This window comes from Penaeus japonicus, unplaced genomic scaffold (genome assembly GCF_977035675.1).
Source record: "Penaeus japonicus unplaced genomic scaffold, GWHDUDI00000001_assembly GWHDUDI00000009, whole genome shotgun sequence".
Classification (NCBI taxonomy): Eukaryota; Metazoa; Arthropoda; class Malacostraca; order Decapoda; family Penaeidae; genus Penaeus; species Penaeus japonicus.
Window position 1 is genome coordinate 16303536 of NW_028234411.1, and position 11454 is coordinate 16314989.

The 11454-nt window shown below is 51.3% G+C and overlaps 1 protein-coding gene across 1 annotated transcript; it reads left to right on the plus strand.

The window, feature by feature from the left end:
• Window positions 1-3494: 3494 nt before the first annotated feature.
• LOC122246195 (uncharacterized) lies at window positions 3495-11406 on the plus strand. Its single transcript, XM_043004565.2, is given in 4 exon segments — window positions 3495-3946; window positions 9934-10686; window positions 10688-10804; window positions 10807-11406. Coding segments are annotated over 4 exon segments (1383 nt in total). The 5' UTR covers window positions 3495-3709; the 3' UTR covers window positions 11083-11406.
• Window positions 11407-11454: the final 48 nt, after the last annotated feature.

Here is an 11454-nt window from a genome sequence, read left to right on the forward strand (position 1 = left end):
TCGTTGTCATTAAGTGAAGTTTCTCATTTTGACCAAGTTTATTCTGTCCAGAAATCACTTTCTTTCTCACTTGTCCATCTTGTAACTGTGTAACAATGCTTTTGTTGCTGTTTAATGTGCTGTTGTTGTCCAGTGTTGTTGCTTTGTTGTTGTTGTTGCTGTTGTTTCTCACTTGTCCATCTTGTAACTGTGACTTCTATTGCGTTCAGCGTCTTAATCTTTTCAGTCTTATGTGATAATGTTATATAATTTAAACTGCCGCTTTTTGCATCTCCTTTGAGAGTTCTCGTATGTATATTTTTTAGTCGTTTTGACTGATCAGTTTATCGTGTGCTGCTCCATGTTTGGTTCCTCTAGGAATCTCTAAGAGTATGTTTCATGTTTATATCAAACTACCCGACTTTTCCTGGCGAACGCTATACTTTTTAGATAGTTATTTATCGGCCGCTGACTGCTGTTCTCTGCAGTGTGCCTACTTTGTCCACTTATGTGTATTTAGCGACCGCTGCTGTTTGTTCTCTGCTGTGCCTTCTTCTGTCACCTCTTCATGTGCTATTTAGCGACCCGCCTGCCCTGTTTGTTCTCTGCTGTGTCTTCTTCTGTCACCTCTTCATGTGCTATTTAGCGACCCGCCTGCCCTGTTTGTTCTCTGCTGCGCCTTCTTCTGTGCCCAACCTCCGTGTAGGTCCTTTCGCAGCCGTTGTGTCGTGGAGTCGCGTCCTGCGAAAGGGATTTCACACTCGCTGCACACAAGGGGGAGGCACCAGTGTGTGTCGTGCGCGGCCAAGTATGAATGAGAGGCACACTTAACGACCTGTATGACTTTAACGACCTCGCTGATGCATGAACGACCCCCGGAGACCGCTCCTACCACCACCGCTACTACTACTACTATTAACCACCATCCTCCCCCCCCCACCCCCCAGCCCAGCCCTATCCTCCTCTCCCTTTCCCTTTCCCTTTCTTACATGGATTTCAGAAGGTAGTTTGCGGATGTTGAGTGCGGGTCGTTTGACAGATTGCGTCCTGAAGGAGATTAATAACGATGGATGGTGGGGTTTGGGGGCGGGCGGGGCGGGACGGGGAGGGAGGGGTGGAAGGAGGGAGGGGGAAGCGGTGGAGGAATAAGATGGGGAAGAGAGGGAATAAGGAGGTGAGGAAGGAGGGGGAAGAAGGTGATGGAAGAAGGAGGTGGGGAAGGAAGGGGAAGTAGGTTGGGGAGGGAGAATAAGGAAGAAAAGAAAGGGAAGAGAAGGGGGACCAAGGAATAAGGAGCTGGGGAAGCAAGAATAAGGAGGAAGAAAGGGGGATGAGTAGGGGGACCATGGAATAAGGATGTTGGAAAGGAGGAGGAGGAGGAGGCGGAGGAGGAGGAGGAGATAGAGGGGGGAGAGGATGAAGCGAGGGATTAGCCCCGCCTGGATTGGCCAAGCGGAGAGGCAGTCATGAAGTCATCACCGCGGGTGCTATGGCGCCGCGCTTATAACGTTTATGGCAAATTAATAGCCATGATAAAACTACCGGAGCGTGAATTCTTTCGCTCTCTTGTCTTCACTCTCTTTACTCTCCTCTCTTCATTCTTTATCTATCTATCTATATTCAAATGTTTCCACCCCCCCCCCTTTGTCTCTTCTTACTCGGGTCTCTTCTTCTAATTATTATTCTCTATCTTCACTACTTTCACTCTCTCTCTCTCCCTCCCTCCGTCGCTCTCTTACTCTCTCTCTTCATTTTCTCTCTCTCTTCTCTCTCTTCTCTCTCTCTTCTCTCTTCTCTCTCTCTTCTTTTCTATCTTCTTCTCCTTCTTCTCCTCTCCCGCTTTTCTTATTCACTCACTTTTCTCTTCTATTCTCTCTCTCACTTCTCTCCTTCTCCTCCTCCCGCTTTCTTACTTATCTCTTCTCCCTATCCTTATCTCTCTTTCTCTCTACTCTCTCTATCTCTCTTCTCTCTCCTTCTCTGTTCTCTCTTCTCATTCTCGCTAAACTACTGAGCGTTATTGTATAACAAGCAAAGTCGAGGCCATACAAGGAAGAGCGGACTTACAGGAGCGAGAAGGATAAAAGCGAAAAAGAGAAAAGGAAATTAAAAGAATGAGAGAAAAGGAGGAGAAATAGGGAGAGAATAAAGAATGAAAAGAGAGTAAAGGAGAACAAAGAGAGGGAGAATAAAGAAGAAAAAGAGTGAAGATGAGAGGAAAGCGCGAGGAGAATACGAAGGGAAAGAAAACGAGAGAAAAAGGGGGGAGGGAGCGAATAAAGAGAAAAGAGATGAGAAAGGAAAAGAGGGCAAAAAGAGAGAGCGCAATAAGGTAAGGGAAAAAGAGAGAAAGAAGAAGAAACAGAGGGGATAAACAATAAAAACGGAGGAAAGGAAGAAGAAAAAACAGAAGAATAAGACAAGGTGAGGAAAAAGACAGAAAATGAGGAGATAAAGAGATAGAACAGAAAAATACGCGAGAGGAAAATAGCAAGAAAAAAGTCAGAATAAAAGAGAAAAAGAGCGAGAAGAAAAAAAAAGAAAAATTAAAACAAAAAATCAAAAAAGAATTAAAGAGAAAAAACAAATATCAAAAAAACGAAAAAGGAGAAAAAATAGCGACGAGAAGGGAAGAAAAGAGAAAAACGAATTTCTCTCTCTCTGTAACCTAGCCCCCGTGGTGAGTTCGTGCGGGCATGTTGGTAATAGCCCGGGAAAATTATGGCTATGCAGGGGGGGGGGTAGTTGTTAATTGTATAGGGCTAGCAGGAGAAAGCCCACTGTTAGCTGCCGCTGTCGGGTTGGGATAGGAGTGGTCGGGTTCGCACGGTGGGTTCCCCATCTCCTCCACCAGGGTGGGGTCGACGGGCAGCGGGAGCGTAGCAGGGGGGTCGTGGAGTGGGATTCGGGGTTGGGTGTCCTGGGGGCTAGGTTCGTAGATGGGGGCTGTGTGCGGCCACGAACGAGGCCCTCCTCCAGCGGGGTGGGGCGCGGGCATGGGCCGGGAGGGGGTCGTGAGTGGGCCGCGGTGGGCCCGGAGCTAAGGGCAAATAATGCAAGTACATCGCCAGTAGATCGAGACACACTATCATCTCTCTCCGGCCTCACAATACAATCAAAAACATGTTGATCAGTGAGTGGCGCGGTCGTGCGTCGCCTCGAGCCAATCAGCCTCGGGCACCCCACGCACGGGCCAACACGTGAGTCGCGCGCGCCCGTCGCCCCGCCCTCTTCCAGATGATTGGTCGCTGCCCTTTCCCCCTGGCGAATCAGAGAGAACGAGGGCGGGGCCTTTCCCAAACGGCTGACTTGGGTGAAAGAAGGGTGCGCGCCTAACGGGCCCGTGCTGAACTTTACGTCCCTCTCGCGGAGGAGGCAGGCAGGTAAGCATCCCGGTCACTCGGGGGAAGAAAATGTCTCCCCGCGAGGCTTGGCCATTGTGCCCGCGCCCTTCTTGCCCGAGCGGTGGGCATCGGTAGCGGGTATGGCAGGTGGGCCGTATGGGGATAAAGCTAGAGAACATTACAGGTGAACAGGTAGTCTGGTGCTGAAGGTCACAGTGAACAGTACTGGACGCGTCCGGTCCCGAAGCGACTTTGTGACCGCTGGAGAGTCCGAGAGATAGTGTGTGTGAGGGACTTCTTGCGCTCGCCTGGGAACTTGGAGGCGCGCCAAGTCGCCTCGCCGTGTGGACTTAGAAACTTTGCGAGAACGACCGAATCTGTGCAAGATGAAGTCGACCAGTACAGAAGATCCAAAGATGGAAACGCGAGTGCTCATGCCGTCGGAATTCTCGCTGGTGGTGACCGCACGCCCGCTGCCGCCGCTCGACCGCCTGGTGCCCGCAGAGGACTGTATCAAAGTGTGTGCTACTCGACGCCTGCCCGCGCAGACTCGCTACCTCCCCTTCAGCGGCACCGTCAGAGCAGATAACCTGCCTCTCCTGCCCTACCTCCCGCCCATGGACGTAAGTACTTCACTCCAGGCCTCGTCGTTAGTGGGTCTTTCACGTAGCGAGTTCTAGATCAGTGAGTTTCTATTGAAGCGTGAGGTGACCTTTCTACTAGGGATTTCTAGATCAGTAAGTCGTTATTCAGGTGTGAATTGATCTTTCAATTTGGGGATTCTAGGAGCCGTATGGGCAGTGAGTCTCTAGCTCTCATTATCTATGTTAGTAGACCTTTCGGTTAGAAGGGTCTTGATGTTCAGAGTGTATCTATTATGATGAGTTTAAGGTAGACGTGAAGTCGAGATTGCAACGTCGAGTGCATTGTCCAGAAGCTGAATTCTCTCCTTGTACCAAATACCTATTACGCATACATCTAGTATTAGCATTCCACCAAACCCTTCCCCACGGCATCAATCATCCTTTAATTAGGCACGAGATACCATTCTCGAATTTAGAAAAGTACATTCCAAACCCTCTCTTTAAAGTATATCCCAGTTTCATTAAGAAATAGAAAAAAAGAGGACATTCAGAAGTACTTCAAGGCGTTTTAAGTTGCGTGAAGGTTTTTTCTTCTTCTTTTTCTTCTCCTCCAAAGGAAAATGAGATGACAAGTAGGATCCGAAAGTCATGATTACAGAAGGCACGAGGGCTAACCTGGGTATTCCGAGTGCGTCAGTGAACTTACTGTGTAATTATCCATAAAGACTGAATATTCCCGTATTACAGCGTTCTTGGAGATTGGATTAAGCTGATTATCGACATTAATCCAGTGATGAAGCTTATTTCGAAGTGGTCTGTTCGAAGCTCACTGGTCTGTGCGAAGCGAAACAGATTTTCGTTCTCTTATGAATGGTCATTTGATGTCCAAATTGGTTAGTCTAATGCTCTTCTACAAGCGAGTGTAGTGGATTATATCTAGTATTGAGTAAACTGCGGTTTTCGAAATATTTTGGTTGCGATGTTGGGCAGCGTCTAGATACTTTCTCATTATTGTTAATTCGTCATTAATTGATTGTTTTGACTGAGTAATTGGTGACATTAAGTTCAGCTGTGTTTGCCATGAAGAGAATTTGGTATTTACTCATCGAGAGAGAGAGAGAGAGAGAGAGAGAGTAAGAGTAAGAGAGAGAGTGAGTGAGTGAGTGAGAGAGAGAGAGAGAGAGAATGATTACCTCTTGCGAATCTCTCGCGAATTGCACTGGCCAATTGCGCATCCGGCGCGATCTTAATTCCGGAAGTCTGCTTGCTTATCTTTCTCCCTTTGAAGAAGACTTTGCTAAATGAGGAGGTCAGTGGCATAGAAGGTAAAAAAGGGGGTTGACGATTAATGTCAAGGGGGGAGATCAGGAAAGATGTTGAACGGAGAGGAGGATGTTGAAATTACAGTCTTCAATAAGAGACAAGGGAGTGTAAGGAGAAGAGGGAGGTGGAAGGAACGGAACCGTAATAGGGGGGGGTGTGAAAAAGGGAGGGACGGGGGTCCGTCCTTCCAGATACTGCAAGTGGTTAATGTGATGTCTGATTGTTGGGGATTGTAGTAAGGGTTTGTATTATATAGGGAGTATTGGAGTAGTGACAAAGAGTACAGGACGTGTTAGGAAGTAGGATTGTGTATTAAGGAAGAGGGCCGGTCAGGGGAGGGAGGAGGGAAGGGGGGAAATAGGAGGAAGGGGAAGGAAAGGGAAGAGGAGGAGGAAGAGGGGAGGGGAGAAGGGTAAGGAGGAAAGAGAGGAGGAGAGGGGGAGGGAAGAGAAGGAATGGGGGGGAAGGAGCGGAGGAAAAAGGGGGGGAAGAAGTGAGGGAGAGAGAGAGGGGATGGAAGGAGGAAGAGTAGGGGGGAGGAAGGGAAGGGGGGGAAGAGAGGGGAGGAGGAGAGGAAGAAACAAAGGTAGGGAGGGATGGAAGAGGGAGTGGGGAAGAGAAAAGGGGATGGGGAAGAATGAGGAAAATGGGAAGAGAAAGGGAAGGGGAGGAGAGTGGGAGGCCCCTAGAAAGAGGGAAGGAAGAGGGAAGGAAGAGGGCAAGCAGAGGCAGAGAGGTAGGAAGAGAAAGGGAGGGGGGATGGAGGAGGGAAGGAGGAGGGGAATGAGGAGTAAGGGGGAGTGGAGGGCGGGAGAGGGGGGGAGAGGGGGGAAGAGAAGGAGGGGAGGAGAGGGAAGGAAAGGAAGAGAATGAAGAGGAACAAGGGGAAAGGAAAAGGGGGGAAGAGAGAAGAGAAGAGGCGGAAAGAGGAAGAAAATGGTGGAAGGAGAGGAGAAGGGGAGGGGGGATGGGGGAAGAGGGAAGAGAGGGGAAAGGGAGGAAAGAGGGAAGGGATGAGAACAAGAAGGGGGGAGGGAAGTGAAGGGGATGAGGGAAGAATGGAAGGGGGGAATGGGAGGAAGAGGAGGAAGGAGGAAGGAAAGGAAGGAGTGTAGGAAGAAGGAAAGAGGAAGGAAAAAGAGAGGGAGGAAGAGGGTAGTGGAGGGATGGAGAGGGGAAGAGAAGGAGGGAAGAAAAATGAGGGATTGGGGAGGTGGAAAGGAGGGGGAATAGGGGGGAGGAAGAGGAATGGGAGGAAGGAAGGAAGAAAGAAAGGAGGAAGAATGGGGAGGGGAAAAGGAAAAGGAGGGGAGAGGGGGGAAGGATAGAGTTAAGAGGAGAGGAGGAAGAGAACAAGGCAACGGAAGGGGACTGAAAGGGATACTGTGGTTGATTTTTCTTCTATTAAGTAATTAAATCATGTACACATACACACATATATACACACACACACAGACACATGTGTATGCACGAGTGTGTGTGTGAGTATGTACTTATGAACATGCTTGTGTGTGTGTGTGTGTGTACATACGTGTGGGATGTGCATATGCGTGCGTGCGAGGCATAAAAAGAAAGAAAGAAAAAAAAGGCTTCAGAATAAGAGGGCAAACGCTCGCTACTGTTGTAACCGAGCTTACGACGTGCCCGAGGCGATGAAAGCACGCCGTTAAGAATATACTCTTCCTTATTCACTCGGGCAGCAAGAAGGACGCGGGATGCTTGTGTGCAGGTCATGGGGGAGGGGGGGGGGGTGAGAGGGAGGGAGGGGGTGTTGGGAAGGAGACAGCCGTGCATAAGACCCGCGACCCCCCATAACACGGATTGAGACTCCCCCTTCTTAACTTAATCGTCCCCACTCAGAAGAAAGAGAGAGAGAGAGAGAGAGAGAGAGAGAGAGAGAAAGAGATAGAGAGTCCACTACCCCTCTACCCCCTCCCCCTCCTCCTCCTCTTCCTCCTTCCCCCAATAAAAAAAAAAGAAGTAAGTCGGGCAGCTGCCGAGACCGAGCGACCAGAGACCGAGCATCGTCAACAATTACCAGCGAGCGAGCGAGCTTCAGCCGCGGCGGGTCATGCATGCGCGCGTCCCCCCCACCCCTCTTCCCCTACCCTCCCCTCCCCCTCCCCTTCCCCTCCCCCCACGGCCAGCCTCCAGGGCCCCGACGTGCGAATCCCTCCCCCCGACCGCGCCTTCGGCTTCCTTTTCGCTCTCGTGTTTTCGCTGCGTTCGTTCGTGCGTTCGTGCTCTCATTGACACGTTTCGGTCTCTCTCTCTCTTTCAATTTCTTTCCCTTTTTCTCTCTCTCTCTCTATCTCTCTATCTATCTGTCCATCTCTCTCTCTTTCTATCTATCTATCTTTCTCTCTATCTCTTTCTCTCTAATTCGCGATAATATTTATACCATATCAGTAACATATAATAGAACTCTTCCCCGCCGTGACAATCGCTGTTTCCTCATAGTTCCCTTTTTTATTTCTTTTTTTTTCATCTCTTCATCATTTTTTCTTCATGCTTTTCTCCTCTTTTTTGTCTTCCTCTTTATCTTCCCTTTTTCTTAATTTTTTCCTTCTCCTTTTTTGCCTTCCTCTTTATCTTCCTTTTTTCTTCATTCTTTTTTCTTCCTCTTTTTCTGTCTTTTTGTGGCCTGTGTCTCTTTTTTTGCGCTCGGGTCATCACAGCTGAGATGGGCGCCGCGGGGGAGACCTCCGGGCGCGAGCCATCACGACACTCGCGGTTGTTGCAAAATATCAACAATATTGCAATCTTTTGGGGGAGGGGGAGAAGAAGGAGGGGGAAAGAGGAAATAGAGGAGGGAAGAAGGGAGGGAAGGGAATAAAAGGGGGAGGAAAGGGAATGCTTTCTCTGCTATCTTTTCGTAGTATTATTATTTTCGCCCTTTTTTTTTTTTTCTTCTTTTTTTTATCCGTCTTCTTCTTTTCTTACTTACCCTCCATTTTTCTACTTTCATTGTTTATACTGTCCTCTTCTTTCTTTTGTTCTAACTCGTTCTTCTTTCTTCGTCTTTCATTTTCTTCTATCTTTCTTTTTCTCTTCTTTCTCCTCCTCCTCCCCCTCCCCTCCATTACTTAATGTCGCCAGGGAAGTCCTTTGGTTATTCAGACATCCAAATGGATGGCATTCGATGTTTGTTGCTCAAGCTTTTTTGATTTTTTGCTAATGTTTTTAGTTGATTTGCCCTCCTTTCCTCTCACTTGCCTTCCTTCCTTGCCCCCCCCCACCTACCCCCCTTTACCCTCTCCCGTTTTTCTCCTCTTTCTTCTCCCCCCCCCTTGTTAACTCATTAGTCTCCCTTTTCCCCCCCGTCCCTTCCCCCAGCTCCCTCCCCCTCTCCTCCCGCTTCCCCTTCCTTCATCTTCCCTGCCTCTTTTTCTCTCCACTTCTCTCCCTCCCGGTCCCTCTCCTTCCCTCCTCTCAGCTCTCTTTCCCTTCCCTCCCCTCCCCTCCTCTCCCTTTCCCTCTCCCCCTCCTCTCCTTACCTCTCTTCCCTCCCCTCCCCTCCCCCCTCCCCCGAATCCCCACACAGAAGCGGTCAATTGCTGGCAACGAGCGCGCCGATAATGATTTGTTTGCAACGAGGTAAAAAGGAACGCGTATTTATGGCGAGGGCGACCATGCATATGAAGGAGCTCTTGGAGGGGCGGACCGGGGGTGGGGGGGGGGGCAAGGAGGGCCAGGGGGGCCAGGGGGGCCAGGGGGGGATGGGGAATTAACCAGTCATCAATTTGGTTTAAAAAGGCGACGTATGGGGCCTGCGAGGAATTAGAATTCTTCATTAAGTCCAAGGTTCTCGAGTCGCGTTGGCGTTGGGTCGTGTTGTCGCGGTTACGGTTGGTCTGTTGGTCGGTCGGGTGAGCGGGCGCGCGGGTGGGCCGGCGGTTGGTTGGTTGGTTGGTTGGGCGGCCACGGTTCGTTGGTCGGTCGGGCAGTCGGGCGAACGGATGCGAGGAAGCTGAGCAGAACGGGTCGCCGATTCCTCCTTTGTCTCGGGCCACGAATCACTCTCATCGGGGCCGTCCTTCGGGTCCCGACGGGTTCGCTCGGGCACACTTGGGGTTCCTTGGGGGTCTCTAGGGGGTTCTAGGGGTTTATGGGGTCCGTGGGGGTGACCTTCTTTTCCCTTTTGGTCTTCCTTCCCTTCCTTCCTTTCGCTTCCTTTTCCTCCTTGTTTCTTATAGTTTCTTTCGTCTTTTCTCGTTCTCTTTCTCCTGTGATATACTTTTTCGTCTCTCTTTCTCTGTTTTATCTATTCTTCTTCCTCTTTTTTTATTTCTTTTCTTCTTTTTCTCGTCTTCTTGAGAATTTTTACCTTTTTTGGAAATGGTGGGAAACTGAGAGGAGTGTTGCGCCAAATAGGGTCGAAAAGGTTTTAACGTTTTTTTTTTTCTCTCTCTCTCTCTCTTTTTTTTCCTTTTTGTCTGTGAAGGATGTTGAAAGATGAACATTTCATCTTAATGGATTCGGGAGAGTGAATTACACGGGGCACGGTCGCGTTTCGGGAAGTTACGATGTGTGAAGGAGGCGGCTTTTTGCGCGCTCCCTTTTTTCCTTCTCTCTCTGTCTCTCATAAACGAGTGAGTTTCCGGCTCCAGGTCATGTCTTTAGGTTAATCACATTGATCACGTATCACTCCTTCCAAGGCGCGGCTGACAAGGTCCTAACGCGTTCCCTCTCTCTCTCCGCAGGTCAGGTCGCGCTACGGAGGATACGATTCCGTGGACGAGGATGGGCGGAGGACGTGCAACTGGGTGCGCTTCCTGAAGGTGGCGCCCTTCTACAGCCACGAGGTCAACCTCGTGGGGCGGCGAGCGGGCCCTCGCGGCGACGTGGTGTTCGAGGTGGTGCAGGAGGTCCAGGCGGGCGGCGAGCTGCTGGCCTTCCTGCTGCCGGACATGAGCGGCGAGAACTCGCTTCTGCTGCCTGCGCTGACGCTGATCCGCTCGTCGCTCTACCGCCGCACCATCGACTCCATCATGGCGGAGGCGCCGCTCGACCTCTCGCGCTCGCTGCTTACGTCGCCGCCGCCGTCGTCACGCGCCGTCGCCGCCGCCACGGCCGCCCTGGCGCGGGACTCGGACGACGCCTCGCCCTCCTTGTCGTCACCGTCGCCGTCGTCGTCACCCGCCTCGTCCACCTCCTCTACCTCGTCGTCCTTTTCCCCGACGTCGTCGTCGGTGTTCCACGTGGCGCAGCCGCAGTTCGGACTGTCGCCGCGCCTGCCGCTCAGCCTGGCGCCGCAGTCGCCGTCGGCGCTGTCCAGCGGCAGTTCGTCCAGCCTGCAGAACAGCGCCGTGTCCCCGCCGCTGTCGGCGCCCAAGCGGCGCGAGCGGACGATGCTGCCGTGCTCGGAGTGCGGCAAGGCGTTCGACCGGCCGTCGCTGCTGAAGCGGCACATCCGGACGCACACGGGGGAGAAGCCGCACGTGTGCGACGTGTGCGGCAAGCAGGGGCAAGGGCTTCTCGACGAGCTCGTCCCTGAACACGCACCGGCGGGATCCACAGCCCCGCGGCGAGAAGCCCCACCAGTGCGGCGTGTGCGGCAAGATGTTCCAGGCCCTCGTCCCAACCTCTACTATACTAAACTATCCACAACGATGACCCACGTCAAGGAGAAGCCGCACAAGTGCTCGCTGTGCACGCGCTCCTTCCCGACGCCCGGCGACCTCCGCTCGCACATGTTCGTGCACAACGGCCAGTGGCCGCACAAGTGCTCCGTCTGCGGCAAGGGCTTCAGCAAGCTCACCAACCTCCGCAACCACGCGCTCCTGCACTCGGCCAAGGCTCGAGTTCCTCCTCCGGCAGCGCCCGTGTCGCCGTCCTCGGCCTCCCTGTAACCCCCCCCTCCCTCCCCCTGCTCATCACACACGCCCCTCGCCCTCGCGCGAAGGGCCCGCCATTGGTCTCGCTCCGAACGCCACAAGAATCTCCGTCGCGCCAAACATGACACAAAGCCAAATAGAGTCTAGAATCTCCCTTCTTGTTCTCGTTACCTGTTGAAAAAATGCTTCTGTTTATTTATTTACAAAGATTCTTCCGCACGAAATACCTCCTTCCCTTAGTCTGTGATCTCCTGTATGGACGTGCAATATTTATTTTTGTATATAGTGTATATATTTGTTCAGCAATCCTTTTATTTGTAAATAAAGATCTCAAGTCAGGCAATCGTCTCTTCTTTTATAACCATATACATGGAATCAACAGCTGGA